The sequence below is a fragment of the Electrophorus electricus genome, chromosome 10 (genome assembly GCF_041902795.1).
Source record: "Electrophorus electricus isolate QZ-2024a chromosome 10, ASM4190279v1, whole genome shotgun sequence".
In the NCBI taxonomy this organism is placed as follows: domain Eukaryota; kingdom Metazoa; phylum Chordata; class Actinopteri; order Gymnotiformes; family Gymnotidae; genus Electrophorus; species Electrophorus electricus.
The window spans coordinates 22215077-22239450 of NC_137506.1; the positions used below are offsets into that span (position 1 = coordinate 22215077).

General features: G+C 37.0%; 2 protein-coding genes across 5 annotated transcripts; one reads left to right on the plus strand and one right to left on the minus strand.

The window, feature by feature from the left end:
- Positions 1-1238: 1238 nt before the first annotated feature.
- On the plus strand, positions 1239-17831 carry smc6 (structural maintenance of chromosomes 6). 4 transcript variants are annotated; one of them, XM_026995572.3, is made up of 27 exons: positions 1239-1324; positions 1856-2012; positions 2112-2229; positions 2913-3018; positions 3104-3240; positions 3314-3375; positions 3491-3571; positions 3842-3943; positions 4033-4152; positions 4244-4339; positions 5051-5197; positions 5349-5437; positions 6126-6293; positions 7110-7288; positions 7743-7944; positions 11586-11700; positions 11889-12052; positions 12282-12417; positions 12789-12869; positions 12969-13139; positions 13238-13375; positions 13667-13812; positions 13916-14041; positions 14256-14361; positions 14956-15108; positions 15248-15345; positions 15428-17831. In XM_026995572.3, exons 2-27 carry the CDS (start codon positions 1875-1877, stop codon positions 15507-15509), a joined length of 3261 nt encoding a protein of 1086 aa, XP_026851373.2. In that variant the 5' UTR covers positions 1239-1324; positions 1856-1874; the 3' UTR covers positions 15510-17831. The 4 variants fall into 4 exon arrangements, with proteins under 4 accessions (XP_026851373.2, XP_026851375.2, XP_081577650.1 ...); XM_026995574.3 differs by having other exon boundaries at positions 15431-17831; XM_081721524.1 differs by lacking the exons at positions 1239-1324; positions 1856-2012; positions 2112-2229; positions 2913-3018 and having other exon boundaries at positions 3101-3240; positions 3297-3375.
- Positions 17767-22771, minus strand: vsnl1b (visinin-like 1b). Its single transcript, XM_026995576.3, has 4 exons — positions 22500-22771; positions 20579-20746; positions 19455-19670; positions 17767-18066 (listed from the first exon to the last, which is right to left on the minus strand). Exons 2-4 carry the CDS (start codon positions 20738-20740, stop codon positions 17869-17871), a joined length of 576 nt encoding a protein of 191 aa, XP_026851377.1. The 5' UTR covers positions 20741-20746; positions 22500-22771; the 3' UTR covers positions 17767-17868.
- Positions 22772-24374: the final 1603 nt, after the last annotated feature.

The following is a 24374-nucleotide window of genomic DNA, read 5'->3' on the forward strand; positions in this document are numbered from 1 at the left end:
GTAGGGAGGGGATGATAGTGTTAAATGCTGAACTGTAGTAGACAAACAGCATTTTAACATAATTACCCCTCCCTTTGTCCAGGTGGGTCAGTGTGGTGTGGAGCAGATGTGCAGTTGCATCATCAGTTGCATCAGTTGTGGCGGTATGCAAACTGCAGTGGGTCCATGGAGGCTGGCAGTGAAGATATGATTACATTTTGTTATATTCTCATTGTTTGCTACATTGTTGACTAACGTGTTAAAGTGTAGAAGCTATGACTATTAATTAAAAATAAAGACTTACCAACTTATCATCCACATTGCCTCCTGTAATTGTCTGGAAACCTGTTGCTTTAAGCTTTAATTGGCTGGCAAATCCGGAGCTATACTGAGCCGAATTTTCAAATGAATTCACAATGAATTGCCAGCTACAGGCTCTTGTATTTGGTGGCAATTAAACCCAGATAGAAATCTGAGCCGTTTGTTTCATAGAATAAAATGTAAAGACTAACTTTTCTCCCACTTGCATCCAAAAACAGAATTTATATGCAGGTGCCATCTCTGTTACTCGAGCGATGCGGAGTGAGTGAAGTATGGGAGGGTCAGTTTATTTCAATGTTCATGAATATACAATATAAGGTAGCTTATGATTTGCTTTAGTCAATGAGTGGTATCTATTATGTAAACGATAACACCAAATAAAGTGTAGTTCCTAAACGGTAGTTAAGGGGCAGTATAAAAAATGGGTTATTTTATACACTCTGCAGTGCCAAATAAATGTCCGAAGCAGAAGTATGAAGGTAATTATATACTTCTAATATAACTAATTTGCTAATATAACATTTGAGTAAGGAGGCAAAATACTGTGCAGGGCCTTTAAGTAATAATTTAAATGAGGACTTTTACTAAAACCATTTTTATTTGAGTACAGATTTGGCTACTCTTCCCACGTCTGCCTGGAATCAAGATATCACTTTACAGTATTACAACGAGTATTTTATGGATTTCCTGGAGATTACTTAAATGAAATACAATAGTAGTGCAGAATTCTCTCTGTACTGAACTTATTTATCGTTAATTTCTCAACATATTTGGTCATCTGCTGCTTCTGATTCGGCAAAGAGTCTGGATTACATTAGCTATGCATGTGAGAGAGAGAAGATAAAACAATATCGAGAATAGTTGCTCTTGTGAAGATTAGAGAATCGTGATCGCGCAACTGTGAAAATCGAATCGACCAGATCAGTTAGTTGGACTGTTGCTTTAGCCACACCTACAACCTCAGTTACTAACCAGGAAGCCACAATAAAGCTTAACAGTCCTTTTCCAGATAGAGGGAAATAAAGTAAGTGGAGTTTAATATTTTGTGCAATTCGGTAATTTTCTAATAGTAGCTTTTTTTTTTCCATCAATGCATAAGTGGCATAGCTGTCTAGTACTATATTTGGCACAAAGCTTACTCTTGTCAGAGACTGGTTGCAGGTTACGAATTGTGTTGTCTTTGGCCATAACGACGCATCTAGTGTTGAAGCTAAGTTAGCAAGCTAGCTATCGAATTTCTGTTGGCTCTTTACTTTTAAGTTTACTGTATTTACTTAATCATTTCGATAGCTAAATGAAAAAAAACGTTCCGTGTCTGGTTCACTAGGCATCGTAGGATATAGACTTTTTTGGTACGTCGACAGTCTAGATTTCAGCTCTTGTCTTGACAGCGGGAGCTGACAATCTAGGATAGCTAACTAATTAATAAGTTCAGCTCAGACCCTTACATCGAGTTTAAGCAAAGTTAACAAGGAAGTTCGCTTACATGAAGACTTCTTTCCCGCATGACTTAACTGAGTGATATAGATCTTAACAAGCTGCCCTTTCTCTCTAGAAGTCACCATATTTGTACAATGAATAAGAGGAAGTCCAATGTACAGAATGCTGCGAAACCCAGTAAAACCCGTAAGACAGAGGGCACAACACACGTGGAGGATGATGACGCTGACGACGAGGGGAGACTTCGTCAGGATCATTCGTCTTCTCCCTCCGTCTGAGAATTAAATTATTAAGTTGATTGATTAACAGAATTGCACAGTTCTGAATGCTATAGTATTCTGTGCTGAAGTAACTTTTTTTTTTTCACCCAGAACGCTGGGGATATTGGTGTAATTGAAAGTATCACTTTGAAGAATTTCATGAGTCATCTTTTGCTGGGCCCTTTTCAGTTTGGACCAAATGTGAACTTCATTGTTGGAAACAATGGAAGTAAGAATGAGCAGAATTTCTGTTTACTGCATTTTATTACATTGATTTATCGTTTTATGTGCACTCAGAATGATTTGATTCTGGAAATAACCATGAGCAGCCATTCTGCTTTAGAAGAATCATGTTAGCACATCAGTGATATCAGTAATATGGAACAAATTTAGGAAGTGTTTTCATGTTGTTTTAGTGGCACAGTAGAAACTTCACATTCATAACCACGAGGCTGCATATTGAGAGCTTTCATGGTGCACTAGAGAAATAAACACATCAATGATCCACTGACTCTTGTTTCCCCAGTGGATTGTTATGTGTACTCTGGATTATTATTGCACTTAAGACACTAAATCTCCAGTTGTATTAAACATGAAATGAGGTAACCCCCTCCCCCCTTATTGTTAAGTTTACTAAGAGGGGCGAGAACTACATAGCACTATTCCTTGGCTCCTTTATGGATTATCAGTGAAAGGTTTTACTTTGGTTCTAAAGATTGTTGGCTGCACAGTATTAGTGTAACAGTAACTGTGTTAGTGTTACAGTGTAAAGCTGGTAGAGCAAGATGCTAGCAACATGCATGTCATGGGTTTGATTCCCACACACTGTTATACTGATAAATATATGTAAGACACTGTACAAGAGTGTCAGGTAAATATGATTGATTTTGATATGATTTTTGTCAACAATAGGTGGGAAGAGTGCTATCCTCACAGCTCTCATTGTGGGTCTTGGTGGAAAAGCAACTACAACCAACCGAGGAGCATCTTTGAAGAGTTTTGTAAAATATGGGGAGAGGTCAGTTTAATTAAAAAATTGAGGTTTGCAAACCTTGCTTAAATAAGATGTATAATACTGTGTATTCTTGCTATTTTGTGTTCAGCTCTGCAGAAGTCACAGTAAAATTGAAAAACAGAGGTAGTGATGCATATAAAGGGGACATATACAGAGACTCCATATGCATTGAGCAGAGAATCACAAGTGATGGCTGCAGGACATGCAAAATAAAAAGCAAAACTGGTAATATTCAGTTCATTCACTGTCCCACATGCTCATCTTAATAAAAATAAGATCAGATTTCCTCTGCTTGCAGGGCAAATTATATCCACTAAGAAAGAGGAATTAACTGCAATATTGGATCATTTTAATATACAGGTAATGTTTGGGGGGGTGGGGGGTTGTGCAGAATTAGAGTTCATTTCAGCTAAGTTAATTAATTTTGTATTTGTTATATTCATATTTTAGACCGTCCTTTTTCTTCTACCTACAGGTTGACAATCCGGTCTCAATCCTAAATCAGGAAATGAGTAAGCAGTTCCTGCATTCAAAAAGTGAAGCTGATAAATACAAGGTGATCATTTAGTGAGAGTTTTCCGTATGTGCACAATATGCAGACAAAAAAGGAGATAGTTGAATGATTTACAGCATGTAGGTTACTGGTTATTTCATATTTACATCTTTTATCACATTCACAATTGGACATCTAAATCATTATGTATGACTAACCTCAGTAAAATTAGATGTTTCATTAAGTTTATTGGTTATCTGGCTTACTTTACAGTAAGACTTATTGAATCAAATTTGTTAACAGAGTCTCTGTTTCCCTTCCTTCTGGTTAAAGTTTTTCATGAAGGCTACTCTGCTTGAGCAGATGAAGAGAGACTACATTCACATCAAGCAGACCAAAGCTGGCACCCGAGACCAAGTGGAGAAACAGGAGGAGGTGATCTATCCTTTTTCTAAGACAATTGTACTATATTTGTAAATCTGTAGCTCATTTATTTTATTAATTTTTGTTCATTGTATTTTCAGTGTCTCAAAGATCTCAGGCAGTTGTTTTTACAAAAGAAAGAAAAGTATGAAAGTTTATCTTTACTTGACAATATGAGGCAGAATCTGGAAGATTTGAAGAAAATGATGGTGTGGTGCCTGGTATGCTTTTCCATTACTTGTTCCCTTGTTGTCACTGTAGACTCTACACGCAATAACCTTTTTTTTTTAGTAAGACCTTTTCTTCTAACAGGTGAGAGAAAAAGAGTGGCAAGTTCAACAGTTGAAAGAACAAATTGAAAAAGAACAGAGTGATACCAGCCATGAAGATGAGCTTCTGCTCTATCAGGTACATATTGAATAACTATCATTGCTTTTTCCTGTGCATTTGTCATTACTAATTACTGGTGTCTCTGCATCGCTATCTTTGATTATGTTCATCCACAAATGTTCTTATCTTCCATGAAGAAGATAAACTCAGGATAACAGTTGGGCACCTGATTATACTGACCAAATTAAATATTAGCAATTAACTTTTAATAAACAATTAATTAATTTAGTTATTACCTCAATCTATTTTTCAATATTACAGGTATATATAAAAATTTCCAATGGCAAAATGTTCATTATTCAAATACAACCAAACATCTTTAACTATTACAAATGTAAACAAATTGCTTTGCTTCACAGAAGGTTTACTGGTTGAAAGTGCACATCTGAATCTATTGCAGTGTTCATAAATAGATGTTCAAAGACATTAATATGCAACAGTTAATTTAAATGTGCTCATTGAAAACATGTAATATCAATCTTCTTGTTGTCAGTCAAATAAAACATCTACTTTAAAGAGGAATCAATTTTATCTCTACCAATGTAAAATGTTTCAGTATCCATATGGAGCTGTAAAAAAGCTATCAAATAAACTGCAGAGCAGTCATTCTGTAGTTTATTTTATTTTCTGTGGTTTATTGTATAAGTACAATAAATGACAGAGCATGTTGGACCTTTTACACAGCTATTTCTAGACTCTTTCTGAAAGGATCTGTGCATCCTCTTCCAGACCAAAGTTACTCTTGCTGAAAAGAGATTGCAGGATATCCAGGAGAAAATCGGAAAGGTGAAGGAAGAGGAGGAATGTTTAGCAGAAGAGAGTCGCAAGATGAAAGAAGAGAACAAGCTGAAGAGCAAAGCTCAGAAGATCCAGGAAGTAAGATATTGTCCCAGTTTACATTGTAACTTTGTTTTCCAGCTACCTGTTACATTCAAAGTTTTATGGGTGATGTGTAGTTGCTGTATCAGAGCAGACACATGCATACTTGCACCTGGAGATGTTTAGAGATTAGATTTTTTTTTTTCAGGTAGTGTATTTCCGTGCAGAGAATAAACTGAAACAATTAGAAAAGGAACAGTGTCTTCTCCAAGAGAGAATTCACAAGATAAGTAACAGGTAAGTTATACTGTCAGGTGCAAAACTCTGACATTAATATTTGACACAATGTTGTGAAACATTGTAATTTTTACATCATAATTGTCTTTTGCTAATCTGGTCATTTCAGTTTAGTATCCACATACAAACATTTACAAAACTGATGAACCCTTGCAAGGAAAAACCACATATCAGCCATTTCACCTTTCTGTGTAATCAGTTATTTTAGTTTTTGATTTTGTGTAACTTTTACATTAAAATTAAATTAAAATGCTAAGTATTCTTTATTTAGGCTTACCTTACTTCATTCATATGGGCATTTAAAAATAAAACTTGCAATAATGCTTTATATTATTGCTTTTATTTTGTAGAATGTGGAAAAACAGTAAATGGACATGTATGGTTTTTTGTTGCAAGGGCTCAATTGAACCATTTATACAAAATCTGGGAGAAAAACAAAACTTTGTAGCACATTATGATAAAGCAAAAAAAAATAAACATGAGTACCTTCAAGACTGACACATCAAAAAAAAAAACCCATTCAAAACATACCAACAAAATAAATTCAAAAAATGTAGTATGTTAGGTGTAAAAATGTCTACTTTCTATGTTATTTTCTGTAGATCCTTGCCCAATGATGGGTAGTGTTATCATTCTATCATGCAATGTTGTGCCTTTATAATTGATCGTTTCTGATTGTTTTTGCCAGTAATGGCAGAAGGAATCACGAGGTGGAGCATACACAGCAGCTTAAGAAAACAACTGCTCTGAAGAAACAGCTGGAAAAATTTGAGAGTGAGTCTACAGCTCTCAATCAGGAAATAAAGGAGAAACAGCAGGCCCTCTTCAAAGGAAGGGAAGAATACGACAAGCTAAGGTCAGCCTTGACTTATTCCACAAGATGGCTATGACTAGTGACTTGAAAAAACACACTGTAAAAAGTACCAAGTGTAATGGAACACATAGCCTCCTAAGACATTTACATTTACATTTATGGCATTTAGCAGATGCTCTTATCCAGAGTGAGACATGGTGGCAATAGTGTCATGCGTGTGTGTGTGTGTGTGTGTGTGTGTGTGTGTGTGTGTGTGTGTGTGTGTGTGTGTGTGTGTGTGTGTGTGTGTGTGTGTGTGTGCGTGTGTGTGCGTGCGTGTGTGTGCGTGTGTGTGCGTGTGTGTGCGTGTGCGTGCGTGTGCGTGCGCGCGCGTGCGTGCGTGCGTGTGCGTGCGTGTGTGTGCGTGTGTGTGCGTGTGTGTGCGTGTGTGTGCGTGTGTGTATATATGTGTGTGTGTGTGTGTATATATGTGTGTATATATATATATATATATATATATATATATATATATATATATATATATATATATATATATATATGTATATATATGTATATATATATATATATATATATATGTATATATAAATTTTTATTGATTGTTTCATGTGTACAAATACAAATATCGAATGTACTATCTAAATATTTTCTGTGAAGTGTATGATTTCACTGTCCCAGTGCTTTTGTATATTCATATTCAGTATGTTATTTTGTATATCTCTCCTTTTGGAGTTGAAGTTTGTAGTTGTTATAGATAGATACTTTTATTGCCACATAACATATAAGTGATGAGTGCTTTCGGTACCACACATAAATAAAGCATAATTGTATAAATAATGATTTTGCTGTTTCAAATTTTAGCATGGAAGAAAAGAATATCCAGGTCTCTCTGGAGTCTAAACTTAAGAGAAAGAACCAGCTTCAAGCCAGTACCTCCAACAGACTGAGGCGTTTTGGGGATCATATGCCGGAACTGTTGGAGTCTGTTGACAGAGCACATGCCCAGGGGCGCTTCATTAAGAAACCAGTGGGACCAATAGGTGACTCCCTTATTTATTACTGTCCACTGGGTTGTGTGTACAGTTATAGTCTTTTTCTCCCTTTCCAAATTTATTTTTCTTTCTGACATGTATGAGATATTCTTCCTGATATAATTGCTGTACCCATCAGTTTGGAGTATGTTTTCTAGAAAATATTTGTTTAAATAACAAATGAGGTGTTGGACTGTTCAGCTGTCAATGAAGAGGTGTTAACACAAGTTGCACATAGCAACTCATGGGCTATAATCTCTGATTATACACTCAACAAGGTGTTTGTCTAATAGATATATGTGTAAGTCTAAAGTTGGTGGTCAGTGTATTTTTATGATGGAGGTTTTTTTTCTGTTTTATGTGTGACTTTTTTTTGGGGGGGGATGTGTAACATTCCCTTTGTGCCTCTGTTTGAGTGACAAAAACCCAAATTAATTAATTTTGAATTTGTTTTCATTCTCAGGTGCATGCATCAACCTTAAGGATCCAAGTTTAGCTGTGGCTGTGGAAAGTTGCTTGCGGAGTTTCATGAAAACCTTTTGCTGTGACAATTACAAGGATGAAAAAGTCCTGCAGGAGCTTATGTCCCAGCACTTTCCCAAAGGCAGCCGTCCCCAGATCATTGTGTGTCCATTCACAGACCGTGTTTACAATGTACAAAGCCGGTAAGCATATCACTTCTTGTCTGAGTTTACCACAGGGTTATTCCATACCAGCTCCCCTAGACCTACCAGTTCATGTCATGGATTTTTTTAAGAATAGTAATGTAAAGGTGGTTCAATACCTGCATCACACTAGTCTAGTGGGCTTTGTTCCCATTTGGCTTTTTTGCTCAGAAGGGATTTTCTCACCCCTAGTCCCATGCCATCACCTCATTTTCTACAGAAATTGTTATCCATACAGCTCTCTCTAAATCAGTGGCAAAGCAGGACAAGCAGGGTGCTCTAGTTCTCTACTCTTTCGTACCTCACCACTGGGACAGGGTTTGAGTTCCTTTTCTAGTTTTATCCACTTAGAGTAACCATCAGGGGTGCAGTCTGTTGGGTGCTTCACCCGTGATTATTCAAATAGCCTGCTGCCCCGTTTTGTTACGACGTGGGCCCACGTTGATCGGGTGCACAGACAGCACCCCCTTTTACCGGCTGGGACCCCATCACTGGACGTGTGGCAGTGTTGTCCCTCTCTGTTAATGGAGCACTAGTTGATGGTGCAGAGATGGCAACCCCTTTCGTCAGCGAGGCTCTTCTATCAAACGGGTAACCTCCACCATGCTCCTGCCTGCAGAGACACACTAGTCAACAGGCCTGCTCACACAACAGTCAGGGATGGATTGGTTGGCCCTTGGGGAGCAGGGCCCAGGGGCCCACTAACCCCCCGCCACTCCCTCCCCCTCAAGAAAATTCTAGGGGGGACCCCTTCCCAGATCCAAGGGGGTTCAAAACCCCCAGCTTTAAGTAATCCAGGAAGGCTACTAAAGGATTTCATAGTGGCTCTTCTCCCTCAAGAAGTGTTCTGGTCTCTACCTCCTAGCTGCCTCACAAGGGGAAGCTGGAACAAGTATTCTGGAATGATGTGGTTGCAGAGACACAACACACCCCAACAAATGAACACGGAGAAAAACGTGCAACAAAAGACAAAACATTAAAAAAGCCACGTGCAAAACCATTGCCGCATAAAAGAGGATAATGGCAGGGAATGCCGTTACAAAGCCATATTACCTTAAGAATACTTTACAGTATGTATTCATGTAAATATTTAATACTGAATATTTTACAGTAATCAAATTAATAAACATAAATATTTTTTTTACCAAAACAAAGACAAATTTTCCTAAATTAATATCTTCACTAGTTTTCACTTACATAAAACCAATTTTTCTTTCTGTGTAGAATTAATGTAGTTCTGTCAAATTATTTGGTGCTGCAGATACCATGGACTACCACAGAGTGTATATTTTCCCAAGAACGATTATTTCAATTTTGGTGAAACTTTTTTGGGGGAAAGTGTTACTATTCTTTGTCAGTATATAAAGAGTTAAAGAGGTTATATTAGTTCTTTATCATTCAATAATTTTAGAATAATTTTAATTAGAATAATTAGAATAATTTTTGGTTTTCACTGGCTGTAATATTACATTCTTCAGGGTTTTCTTTGTGTGATAGCTGAGCTGTTTTTCATTTGGGTCAAGAAAGTTAGATCTTGGAAGTAAATTAGTACGACTGAACTAATTTCTCACGTCATTAACTAGTCGCATTAGGCTTAGGTCTGGGCTAACCCCACCCAAAACAGGTTTGGACAGATTTAGTATAGTTTGCAATGCAATCCAAATTTTTGTAATTAAACAGTTTAATGTGACAGATCATGGAGCAATGGAGTTGCTCTGGCTTTGTCTACTGTGACAAGTATAAGACATGCTCATTTACAAAGAATGATTAAATAATAGAGTAATATAACATCTTTTGTATATCAACAAAGAATATTAACACATTATAATAAAAACGTTTCAAGGAAATTGGAATAATCCTTCTTGGGGGAAAAAATATAGTCAAAACATCTCAGAAAGTGTTTATCAACTTTGAAGCTATGTTTAGTGAGATCTGTGTTTTTTATGCAGCAATAAATAACTTCTAGATGTGACAGAACTATATTAATACTGAATAGAAAGAAAAATGTACTTGTATGAAAATTAAAACTACTGGAGATATTTTTGAAATTTAAAGATTCTTAGTTTGGATAAAACATTATTTATGTTTATTAGTTTGATTATGGTAAACCATGCAGCAATAAATATGTACATGAATACATACTGTAAATTATTCTAAGAGTTTCTTGGATGTTCAGTACAAATTCCAAATCAATATATTGACAACAAGCAACTGGGGAGGCTTAGAATGAGCATTTGAAAGCATTGCAAAAGTGATGAAATTTAGCCCAGTAGGCCAAAGTTCAAATATACATAACTAAAAAAGTATTTGTAGTAGAGATAAATGATTTTTGTCATGGGCGAAGAATGTGCAAAAAGGAAGGAAGCAAACTCAACTCTCCAACTTAAGAGTTTAATGAAAAGAAGCTACACATAAACATGCATAAACACAAAAGCAGAAAAAGCCAACATATTGTTAATCACCTACAACCAGCTATACAAACACAAAGAGCTTATAAAGGAACAAAATAACAACATAACGACACACAGGTGACACGGTTAATGAGACTTAGTATGCACCACCTGTGTGGGGTGTACATGACCCGAAAACCAAAACATCCAACATACACAATATAAACAAAAGTACACGTGGACACCACCGCCCCCAGATGGAGGCTGCTGGCGGGGAGGTACTGCCACAGTTTTGCAAAGAAGTTTTTCATATAATTTCTTTTTTCAAGAAAATCTATTACATGAACTGGGAAGCCTATGTGAGTTAACATGGAATGATAAGTGTAGACTGGCAGGAGTGAAAGAGAAAAATGTTGAAAATGTGGATAGCCTGTATGGAGGATGGACTAGTAACATGACAGTATTTTTGCTGTGAGATCTTTATCATTTAAAACTCATTTCCTGTACTTCCTGCAGCTACAGCTCATTTCCTGTACTTTTAATGATGCACAGCAGTTTCTCATTTCATACCTACATGGAAAACTACAGTGCAAAGCAATAGATGCCATGCAATGTAATGTATTAGATATGTAAAAGTGATTAGTGAAAATGAAACTCCACAAATTTCCTACAGTTTAGGATCAGGGTTGCATTTCACAGGATGGATGTACCATAATGGGCTTCTCACTGTTTTACCAGAGGGAGGGAGTCCATGGGTGTGAAATGTGTGTAGGTGGGATATTGGTCTATACTGTGTGATTTTGAAAGGGGGATGTTTCTACTTTTTATAATACATTTTCTCACCTCAGGAATTGAGACACTCCATGTCAAATATCTCAGACACTCAGTCAGATGTCTCATATTAATGTGAGGAGCCTCTTTGTTAGATGCACTGCCTCTTTAATATTTCATTCAATGAAAATAAAAAAGAATTTTTTAGTACCTGGTGACTTGCATACTTGTCTCCAAATGCAGCCTGATTATTTCAACTGTTCAGTTCAGATGACTTCACATATTAGTTGTCCAATATTTTTTTTTTCTTCACATACCCATTACATGTGAAGTGTGAATTAATGGAGCAGAACTTGTACTGCACAGATGTGGTTTAAAATAATCAGTAACAAGTCAGTTACTGCTCAACAATAAATTATCAATCCAGAATAATGCATGAAAATAATAACTGGTATTTTCTTTTCTATTTTTTGATGTTAGAGGTGTGCACCACCCAGACTTTCCATCAGTTTTGGACACCCTCATCATTGAGAACCCTGTAATAACTAACTGTCTTATAGATATGAGGAACATTGAATGCATTCTTATCATCAGAGTAAGTCAGTTAAACACTTTGGGTTTCACAGCCATACAGTATTACTTTAAAACTGATGTATTTATTGATCAATTTGAAGTAATTATAACTAGTGTTATATTTTGCATCTATGCATGAATATAATTTTTTTAAAGAGCCAAAACATGTTAGTTGCTTAAAATTAGTTTTACTTGTATCTTAAAACAAAGGAGAGCGCTGTTGCAAGGAGAATCATGCAAGGACAAAGGCCCCCCAGAAACTGCCGTGAGGCCTTCACAGCAGAGGGCGATCAGATATATACCAACCGCAATTACACTCCCGAAAAAGAGGTCATGGTGAAATACCTTGGTGGGGATCCACAGGCAGAAATTCGGCAAGTATCATTATCAGTGTTGTAAGATGCTCTTTTTTGTATTTTACCCAATAACATTTCTATGGATAAGAGTAAATCGGTGATGATGCATATTATGTCTGTGGTTGTGTTTTAAATATAAGCTAAATGTGTTTTTACTCTCATTTAATATTTTAAACCCTGATTTATGAATGTCTCCTAGGATTAAATAGACATCCATTCTTTAAATATTTGCTTTGTAATTGGGCAGGCTTGTTCAGACGGAGGTGGAGAATCACCAGGCGCAGCTCTGCAGGTTCCAGCGCCACTTAAGCTCTGTAAAGCAGGACATTCAGAGCATGGAAGAGAAGTTACGCAGTGTTATCATAGCATGCAAAAGAAATCAGGTAAAAGGCCCAGGGCCCAGGACCTCAGATCTCAGCTAATGCTGTTCTCCTCCAGGCTAACAAATTCTGTCCTTTCACTGTTACTACTTTCTGGGGACATTTTGGTGGATAAATGCATGAAAATCTAGAAGTGTTTCAAAGTAGTAATAAGCACTTGAATTCCTTTTAAGGAAGTTTAGTGTTACCACTTACAAAGTTGTCTTGGATCAACATTCTGATGTTCAGAGCTCTTATTCATATGACTTATTGTGCTAATGTGTCCTGCAAAGATGTTTCCTCAGTGTTCCTTTTAAAAAAGCTATGGTATGAGCATTTAAACCATTTATTGCTGCAGTTTTATTCTTACGGACACTCATATCTTCACAATGCAGGAGAGTATGACTCGGGTAAAAGCATCTATAACAGAACTGGAGAACATCGAGGAGTCACAGGAGGAAGACGTCAGTTCCCTGGTGTGTGGTCCATGATTTGCATTCATGCAAGCATATTTATTGTTGTTGATCATCAACTAATTGAATGAATACATCTTGTCATAACCCCGGAATCCATAGGAAGAAGACGCTCAAGAAAATGAACAGAAAATCGAGTTGGAGAGAAAAAATGTAAAGGAGGCACAGAGTGAACTGGAAAGGCACAATAATGCTCTCACAGAAATTGAGCGGAAACACCAGTATGTGAGAAACAAAATTGATCAACTTTTAGATGAAACGGAGCAGTTAAAGGTTGGTAGTAATGGCTGAAATGTGGGTAAAACAAGTCAACCTGTGCCCCTCTAACCCAGTTATGTGAATGAATTAGTCCTTGGTTGTGTTATGAGCAGGAGGAGCAGGTGAAAGCTGAAGCTGAGAGCAGTAAATTCAGTCGAAGCCTTAGGATTCTGGAAAATAAGCTCAAGGCACATCAGGACAATATTGAGGCCATGAAAGCTGAACATGACCAGAAAGAAGAGGAGAAACAGGTAATGACAAGCAATCTCATTGTCCTACAGTTCGTTTATGGTGGGTCTTAAGATTTATTTATTTATTAAGAAGTATTTTAAAAAGCAGTAAATGTGCATATTAAAAAAATAAATATGCGGTTTGTAGAAATATTACTGGAAAATGTACATTTAAATACAGCTGCATGCAGCAGTCCTCAAAGGAACTAAATGACTGCAAAGTGAGAAATGCATATGGAGTTGTACTCCAAGTGTTGCTGAGAGACACTGCTTCTGCTCAGTATAACTTTTGGTTCCCCTCTTTCTCATTAGGACATTGAAGCGAAAGCCAGAGAAATCTGCCCTGTCCCACAGAGACCAGAACGGAGCGCCAAGAGCCTGGACGCAGAGATAACACATCTGCGACAGAAGATCCGCTCACAGGAGAGCAGCCATGGCAACCAGGAGCAAGTGATCAGGTTGTAACATCACTCATAACATTTCACCACTGAGTGACTTGCTTTCTATTAATCAAAAAAACTAATAAATATATTAATTGGAGTGAGTCATTATTATTTTTAGGGAGTATGCAGAGGCTCATAGTAATTACAAAAGCAAGTCCAGCCAGCTGAGAGATCTGAAGAAGTTTATTGATCGTCTGGACAACATCATGACTGACAGGCAGGCTCGTTATAAAACACTGCGAAGGTAGTCTGAGTTGCACATTGTTATAAATACCCTAAGGCATGCTGTGATGTTCTGAGATGTTTTAAGTAATGTGGACAGTGTGGTCTATGGTTTTGGCTGCATGATTAAACAAGATAAGGAAAGTTTTTTTAATATGCTTGACATACTTTAATATGATTTAATCACTGAATGCAAAGAGAATTTACAGAAGGCCTCTGGTGTGCTTTTATGGCAGATCCCTGTCTGTGAGATGCAAGTGGTACTTCATCAACTTTCTTTTCAAGCTGCACTGCTGTGGGTCAATGATGTTTGATCACAACAATGAAACACTCTCAATATCAGTGGGTTATTCTTTGCTTTTTATATATACAACCCTTTCATTCAAATTGGGCTTGTGACACAATTCCAGTTAATTAACTGAGGACCTGAACCCAGTGTAATTTCAGTTACACTATATTACACGATAATTAAGTCAAGCCTCTTTATGACAACATTTGAATGTGACTATCTCAGAGAAAGACAGACACTGATTATGTACCCTGGTTGGAGGGCAAACCTATAGAAATTGTTTGCTTTAAGAACTGTAAGTAGCAGATTGCTTGACAATGCTGTGGAATGTCATGTAATTCTCATGGAAAAATTTGTAGTGTAGCACAGGTGTGGGCACCCTTATCTGCAAGAGACCTACGTAATTGAAGGTTTTCATTCCAACCACACAAAAGCGTAGTCAACACAAGAATAATTAACAATTATCAGCTGTTTGAATACTGAGATCAACTGGTTGAACCAGTGAAAAAGTGTACTCCTGCTTTATCAGAACCTAAACCTTCAGCCACAACAGCCTTTCGCACATATGGCCACCCACCTCTGTATAGTATGTTGTGAAACATGGAGAAGTACGTATAATGTATTTTGAATTCATGTTTCCGGTTAAGGTGAAACCACCAGGTCAAGAGAATGACAACATCAGTGACATGCGATCTCTGTCTGGTGGAGAACGCTCCTTTTCCACAGTGTGCTTCATCCTGTCCCTGTGGGAGATCACAGAGTCACCTTTTAGGTGCCTGGATGAGTTTGATGTCTATATGGTAAGCATAATAATGTCAAACATTAATTATGCACATTGATGACAAATTTCATCGTCATGCATGTTTTTATTCTGTTATTTGTATACTGATTTATTGACATCAACGTTAACGCATTGTCACTTTTATGTTTTCTATGAAGGACATGCACAATCGTAGGATCTCCTTAGACCTACTTCTCGAGCTCTCTGAGCGCCAGTATTTGCGTCAGTTCATCTTCATCACACCTCAGACCACCAGGTAAGAAGACTCAGGAACCTTCATGGGAATAACATGTAATGCTATTATCTGTAATGCTAATATAAAATGCATGTTCTTTCAGCAGTCTTCCCAAAAGTCCTCATATTAAAGTACACCAGCTTCAAGATCCAGAGAGAGAGACAGAGGAGGAAGTTTTGCTATAGGACCCTGTCAAAAGGAGTTTGTTTTTGGTTTTTGTATATATTACATTTGTTTGTATTACTAGTTGTGGAGCTGCTCCATAGAACCATTTCTTAAAACTCAGCAACTATTATTAAACCAAAGTTTATGAAATCTAGGTTTGATATCTTAAAGCTACGTGTGTGTGTGTGTGTGTGTGTGTGTGTGTGTGTGTGTGTGTGTGTGTGTGTGTGTGTGTGTGTGCGTTCGTGCGTACGTTCGTGTGATATATATATATATATATATATATATATATATATATATATATATATATATATATATATATATATATATATATATTCCTCTACTGTTACTGGAGCTCATCTTTTTTTTTATCCCCTAGAAACATTGTTTCCAATTTGCCTCTTACTCTTTCATCTGAAGTTTCCAAGGGTATGAGGGAGAATTACAGTTTGTTTAAAGCAGGTTCCCTTTTTCTTAACAGAATAAAACCTTTATAGAATACTGGAAAACAATTTATATATGAAGGAAAACTGAGATAGCACCAGTCACATATATTTACATTCTTTGTCAAGCATCACGCAATCAATCACACACTGTTTTCTGAAAACAGCCCACAGACAGTTTATTTATTTGAATCACAATGTTGTCAGTGCAACCGTTACATACCAAGTTGAAGACATGCCACAAATAAAACACATACATCATATTACACAGTCAAATTACTTATTTAAATTTGGTATTTCTTTTCCATATTAGGTACAAATATTTACATGTCAGAGATATACATCTGCAGGTTTGGGATTATTTTCTACAAGGAGGGCCTAGGAGCGAAAAAAAAATACTTCACAGCATCCTGAGCTTTGTAGAACATGCACGGGCTTGATGCTATGGGGTTAATATAGCCGCTATTCTGGGGTTCTTTCATTTGCCCCTATAACGGAAGGGAATATTGGTGTGAGGAAAACAACACTCCATAGATGTTCTGTAAAACACCATAAGGAATGGATGTATCCTGCTGTAAAGAGTTCTGTTAACCCTTGTTCAGACAAAACAAAATTCTCTACCATGACCCCTCAAAGAATCCCTTTGTTAAGAATGTATGTGGTGAATAACAAATATTTGCTTCAAGTAGTGAAATTAAGTTGTGGCTTAAAACTCTTGCAAAACCCCTCATCATTTTCCATTCAAAGATGCATAAATTACTGTATAAACAGTGGTTATTAAATGTCAAGAACTTGTGTAGAAATATTTTACAAAAAAACAGTTCAATAAAAACTTACCACATTAGGCTGAGGTTGTATACCAAACATATTTTAGAGGATTGCTTCTTGATTATTAGAGCCCTCCAGGAAAAGAAAGAACGTGATTTAATTGCTTTCTCAGAATTTTTACCATTTAAAACAAAATTACAGGTATCCAAACATGCGCACAGTGACATGATTTACACATAACTTAAAAAAAGGGAATGGCGGAAAAAGTGGCTGGGCAGTTGTGTGGCAATCGCTGGAAAAACCTGTGAGCCAGTTTCACTTACTGGTCTGCAACTGCAACGTTACTAAAGGACCTGAAATGGGTATTGTAACCTTTGTCACTGCAGAGAATAAACCAATAGCAGAGGCAAAGCTAAAGTTGTCGAAGACAATATCCACAACATATTGCTGTCCTTACAGATAAATTCTACAAATACACATTGTAAATATTTTGGGGGGGGTGGAGAGTCGGGGGACATGCACCCAAGGAAAGATATCTAATGGGCTGATCCTGTTATCATTTATAAGGCCTCCTTATGTTATTTGTCAAGGTTGCCAAAAGAAATGATAGGAGAGATTAGGCATTACACTTAGGACAAGCATGCAAATACTTACATTTATCATCAAGTACAAGCACATTTGGGAGGTAGGCTAAATTAACCCCTCTACCCTCCTTGAATTTTAAAGATCAAAGTTCAACATACTGTTTTAATAGAAATTGTTACATTATATTGAGACATTTTGCTTTTAATACCTGAACCACCGTACGAAATACAGTAGCTATTGTGATATGATCTTTAAGTCTTGTAGCTAAAAATGAAATAGCCTATTGTGGAGCACTTCACCAACTACCAATGAATGAAAGAGTGAAAACAATCTGACTCATTTTGCACACCTTACTTTGTTGCAGGTTTGAAATTAAATGTGCTGTATATTCTTAACTCTTAGCATTTGACATTCTCATGCATACTAGTTTTCTTTTGTTTTTTGTTTGTTTTTTGTTTGTTCATCAACCACAAGAAGCAAGTTCATTTGAGTGGTCCAAATATATTTCGTGTTAATCTTGTGGAACTGGCTGAATATGAGTAAACATTACAATATACTGAGTCCAGTGCACACTGGCACACCCTCACTTTTGCATGTCACACTGCAAAAGCAGTACAATCGATGGGTCGCTCTTTGCTGCCTCTTTAAACTCATCCAGTGTTATTTGGTCATCGTTGTTCTTATCCATCTTGCTAAAGATGCGATCCACCCTTTGCTCTGGTGTCAGCCCGTCCTCATTCATCTTCATCATTATCACAGTGCCAACCATTTTGTAAATAGCCTTTAAAAAAATGGAAGAAAAATTATACCTTTATATTTAGTCTGCAGTAAAAAGAAGGGGCATGTTGCAGCCATACAATCTTTATCTATTGCATTGCTTTTACATTTATAGTTTTAGATTTGTTTTATTCAATTACTGAAAATATTATTTGAAATTCTTAGCATTACATATACCCTTTCCTAGTTTTTCTAGTTCTTAAAAAATACCCTTTCCCTTTTCTTGTTCTTGGATATGAGCTGAGCTGTGTTCTGTTCTGGGCCAGGAATAGAGAAGGAATGCCAATGGCAATTTTCGCAGATGGTGCAGGGGAGTGCCTCGTGCAGGCGAGAGTGTAAACGTCCCCTCCCGTGCAGGGGCGAGTATAAACGTCTCCTCCCGTGCAGGCGAGAGTATAAACATCCCCTTCTGTGCAGGGAGAGTATAAATGTCCTCTCTTGTGCAGGGGAGAGTAAAACGTCCACATATTCACGTAGCAAAGCGAGCAGGTAGCATTGTCCTGTAACCATGTTAAGATGCCTGGCAATTCTGTGCAACTAGTAGCTCAGATGGACCACCAGAGGTATTTTCACTTCCAGACTGTAGCTAGAATCATGCGAAAGGTTTCATTGGCACAAAGCGAATTCCAAATAGCTGCTGCTCTTGATGCCTTCCTTCTGTATTCTAGAAACTTATAATAAGCACTTGGCTGTCAGCAATCATTTAAAAGCATCACTTAAACAAAAGTAAGCCAACTCCAGTGACAATGAACGAGGTCAAGTCATAACACTTCAATAATTATGCCGATTTATCATGCAGTTGTAAAACATTCTGATGCAACATAAAGTTAATAAGTTGCTGATGTAAATGATGGATGATGGAGTGGCTTTCTAAACCTTGTGACCAGGAATGTTTAAATCCTATAATGCTGTAATGCTACAAATGGCTAGGGATGTACTTGTACTGGAACTGGGAAACACTGATAGATTTTCTTACTGCTTCTCTTTTTTCAACGTGGCATGTTTGTTACATTTATATATTTGATCATCATGTTGCCTAATACCAAAAGTAGATCTCCAGATTAATATCTTACAATAAAACATTACAATAATGTGTTTTACTGTGACTGCAAATAAATGCTTCTGAAGGCAGCTGCCTGCTGATAAAAATTAGTTTCAAAACCAACTGAAAAAACACATCTTGGTCCGTGAAATTGGACGGAATGTATTATAACTTCTAAACTGAATATATGTTGCTGAAAATCCTTTTAAGTTTGATAACTGCCAACAGGGAGTTGAGAAGAATCCCTAATTTACTAGCTGCACACTCTCTACACAATAGAATACTACAATAGAAAAAAAGTATTAGATGATGCACCATTTTATTTTATTTTTTGTAAAATGTCTGCATACCTCTATGATTTCCAGCATCTCTACTCGGGTGATTTTTCCATCTCCATCTAGGTCATACATGTTGAAGGCCCAATTCAGCTTCTGCTCAAAGCTTCCCCGTGATGTGATGGACAGGGCACAAATGAACTCTCTGAAGTCAATAGTCCCGTCACCATTCTTATCAAAGGTTCTGAAGGCATGCTGTGCAAATTTTGATGCATCACCATAAGGGAAGAACTGCAAGAAACACATTTACACATTTAAGTATTTTTGAGTTAAAACTTGCTGAAGGCAAAAGATTTCATAACAAAAAACTTTGCCTCAGGTTACTGCAAACTATTTTTCTTGTCTCTTTATCCTCAGTATTTTTCCTGGTAGAACTTGCCCACAGTGATCTGAAGATCGATAGCAAGACTGATGCATATGTATTCATGATAGTGGAATACTGTGCTATTAAATACACAGAATACAGTTACAACCACAGAAAGGTATGCACATGAACAGACTGCCCTAATGAACATCAAGCACAGTAACTAGCCCTGTAAATGTACATCTAATTTTAGGCAGCTGCAACTGCAAATTCATTGAGTTACAGATGATTTACACTGGTATTAAAGTATATAGGAACAACTTATAGGGAAAGCTCATTGCTCAGTCAATAAAGAGATTTATTGCAATCTGGAAGACATCAAAACTATAGGAAACCTAACAAATCAAGTCTTTTTCATAGAAACAAATTAAGTCATTTTCCAAAATGCCATTGCGTGGTTAAATGTCTCAGTACACAAACCTCAAAGCAGCATGACATGAGTAATCCCATCAGAAACACATCTCATTTTCCCGCAATGTGGTAGGAGATGCAAAAGAACATCTAACTGATGGTCTATTATTTAGCTGTATCTAAGAGCTTCTATGATGCTTTAAGGGTAGTGTTCTAGTTTACAGCTGAATCTTTGTTGGACTTTCCCAGCATATAAACTGAGCTGCTATTTTATTAGGACAGCCCACATCGTGGGTATCACTCCCTTTGGTTTAAAATTATTGCTGGCTCCAAACTCAAGCACGCATGAGTAAATAGAGCATCCAGAAAATCTGTCATGTAAGGAATAAAAGAGCTTGATTAAATACCATTTGAATTTACTCACCTTGACATATAGCTGCTGGAACTCATCTAGGTTTAGCTTACCGCTGGGACAATCTTTCAGGAAGCCCTTGTACCACTGCTTAAGCTCGTGTTCGTTAAACTCTGTGTTCTTCACCAGGTCTTCCATTACCTCAGGGGTTAGCTTGCTGTTCTGTTTCCCCATGATTGCCTACAGAAAATAGAAATATTTTTACACCCATGAGTAAAAGTTGTTCACGGATTACAATAAACAGTCTTCTGTGCCTGTTTGGTAATGTTTTATTAAGAATAGGCCTACTGACTAGAAACACAATGCACAATTAATCAAAAATATATTATCTAAGTTTCAATGAATGCTTGAATACATTAGAAATGTTACAGAATTAGTCTCACAAGGAGAATTATAATTAATAAACTAGTTTGCAGACATTTTTCTAATGTTCCTGCATCCCTGCAAGAGTTCAGAGTAAGAAGCAAATGTAGGGCAGCCAAAACAAAGTCTATAGGCAGCAGTTACTACATTGTGCATTCTATGACAGGCCTGTTTATAAGTAAATAAATAAAAATACTACTACTACTATTAGTAGTAGTAGTAGTAAGTATTAATATTAGTATTACATTTAAATATGCACTCTTAATGCAGCTGGGTTTAAAGACTTGCTTTGTGTGCCTTTTCTGAAAATAGGCTATAATAGTGGCCTCATGATGACCAGCGCTATCATTTACAGAGTTGGGCCACAACAATCGGTTTAAAAAACAGCCTTCTATTCTATTCTGAATAGATAAATTTCACACTGCATTGCAGAATTTATTAATGAACATACACAAAGGTATCTTACATTGTTTACGCATGGGGCGGGGGCTGGGAAAGAGGGCTTTCGAGCTTCGTTATCGTTTCATTTCATTTTGACTGTTATTTGCAGGCCATCATGCATGCAATATTATGTAACACATGGACGAGCATTGTGCACGACAGGAATGGCAGTAAAACCTTCAAAGATAAAAAAAAAAAAAAGGCTAATTAAAGAGACGCAAAACTGTCTATTTAATTAGCCTGTGCCGTCAACTACGAATTCAGCGTGTTATGTAACAGCTCTGAAAGCTCCTTCAAGCTCCAGTCGTTCAGTGAATGACCTTGAGAATGGAAACCATTAAGAGATTGGAAATGATAAATTCAAAAACACACGGAGTTGACTACTTGTGGCTGGCCAAAGAAAAGTGTAAGCTTGGTGATTTTAAATACCCACTAACGCAGGCGTCGTATGTGTCGTTAAGGTATTATATAGCCTACAATTCTAAAAAAGCTCTGTCACACATTAAAAGATGTGATTTACGGTAATACCGAATTCAATATAGGTATGTCAACATGATCAAGCTATGTATCACATATATGCAGTCTTCCATTTTCTTTTTTTTCCTTTTTTTATTTGTCAGCTCTCTAACATACCCCGCAGAAGAAAGACGCAATCACATTTGTCACATACGGCACTGCGCTGGACTGACATCGCAAAACATTACCGTGGGCTTCTAGACTGTGGCTAAGACACCTGCTAAAGTCCCAGCTGACGTTTGATACTATGTAAAAAAAATCAGTCCTATGCTACAAGGCACATACGAACAACAGATAATATATGAGACGATTTGAGTCGTGTGCGATTGTAGCATATCACGATGTCTGCGCTCATAATAAATCATAATTTATTCATCATCGTATCGACTCCCTAGTGAACATATATGCAGTGTGCTGAAATCAGGCCATGTACATACATGTGAAAATTCGCATTCATTCACACGCCCGTTCATTCATTCATCCATTTACTGCGTCTTAAGCAGAAAATCCGATCACTTCGTTCGAACAAACAACGCATTCCTCATAAATAACTGCAATCAGAAAATGAATGCAGATAATTCCCCCACAGCTCATACAGAGAATTGCCTCTTACCTTACAGTAATTTGGGAGAGGCTAATGGAAGCGTATGGTGGAGGTAAATGAAACGGTCAGAACCCTTAAGGTTTGCGTGAGCACGGACTCAACTTCCTCAGATGCGCCGCCTTTATTGAATACTTAACAATCTATAAATGTAATTCCGGCTGACACGCAGCAGGGGCCGATCCCTCTCCCGTCTTACAAGACTGTGCTATGCGACGCCAGACATGCGGCATACAGTGAGCATCACGAAACGACCAGGCGTCTTAGGCGACAGTTTGTCCGCGAGCCTCAGCGTGCTGTTTGAGTTTGCGCAAATTGTATGTTTCCTTTCCTCAAGTCCTCATGTCAGCAAACACCACGTTAACTGTTATATGACCACGTAATATTAAGGCACAATTTGCAGAGGAGACAAATTGCGGTATTACTTATCACTTGCGGGTTCTGGATGGTAACAAAATGTCATATTCTCAAAAAAGCAGTGTAATTGCGTTCATAAACATTGTACCTATTTAGTATTATTTAGTATTTAGAACCTATAGTAGTATTTAGTATTTTGAACCTATTAAGCCGTTATATATAATAATTCAACTAAAATGACATTATGCGTAACAAATGTTTGGTTTGCTGTCAGTGTCAATGTCAAACAGTCACACAGTGGATCTTGTTAAGGCTTTAAACACTAATAGATTATATATATATATATATATATATATATATATATATATATATATATGAGTAAACGTTTCACAGTTATTTTTCATTTGCCAAACCAAACATCAAGGTACACAATTTATTCTGCACAGCAAACATCTTAAACTGCTTCTAGATTGATTTTGAAGCACTGTGAACACTCACGGAAATATTACTGCTATTTGAGGAAGACTTGTAAAATGTAGCAGGGTAAAATTCACCTACACAAGAAAGATACTGGCATTTAAAATTGAAAATCCACAGACATTTTCCTTTATTAAGCATTATTTAATTCAATATCACTAACAGGAGGTATTAATTGCTATACTGTCATTCATAAAATATGTTCACATTACTTCATATTAAAGTATGCTCAAAGGGAACATTCCTTTACTTAACTTTTTTTTTTGCATCAGATCACTGTTATACAGTGAACTTATTTGATGTACACCTAATGATGTTGATTAACTTTGTTATTTTAGGGGAAGGCCTATTATATTTTGATTAGAGTTAATCTGTTCATGTGGTTCCATGGTAGGTTTCATTATCAGTTCAAGGTACAGATATCTGTATACCAATCTTAAAAATTAAGGTACTCCAAGTTTCCTGAAAAGAAAGAGAAATCTGACTGACAAATAGAATAATATTTAGCACTTTTCATTGCATTACTTTTGGAGGGTCATTTCCATTTTTACAATGCATATTCCCTTCTGAGAAACCTCTAAGACCAGGGGCATGCCCACTAAAAGCACTGGGAACTGGAGGTTGCTGGATAGCATCATAAAAACCCACAGGAGGATTTAGATAGATCGGATGAACTGATGAGACTGTCACCGTGAACCACACTGGCACTGGCTATGGCTGAATCACATAATCCAATGGGGACTTCAGGAGTTAGAGTGGAAGAGACAGAAATGATGAAAGAAAGGTAGCTACTGCACACCGAGTTATGCGTTCTCTGCTACCATTGGTCACTTTCGCACTTTGGCACAAATTACCTGATCTTATGTAAACTCTATACTTAGTTTTCCATACACTGATTAAACAATCTTAAGTACCATTTTAATTAATGATTAGTGTTGATTTAAATGATTTAAAATGATTTAAAAATCTTTATTTGGAGGAAAATGTAACTGTGAGCAGTAAGGAGGCGGACGCATGTGCGGAGAAGAGCGAGACTTATTAGGGACAAATCCA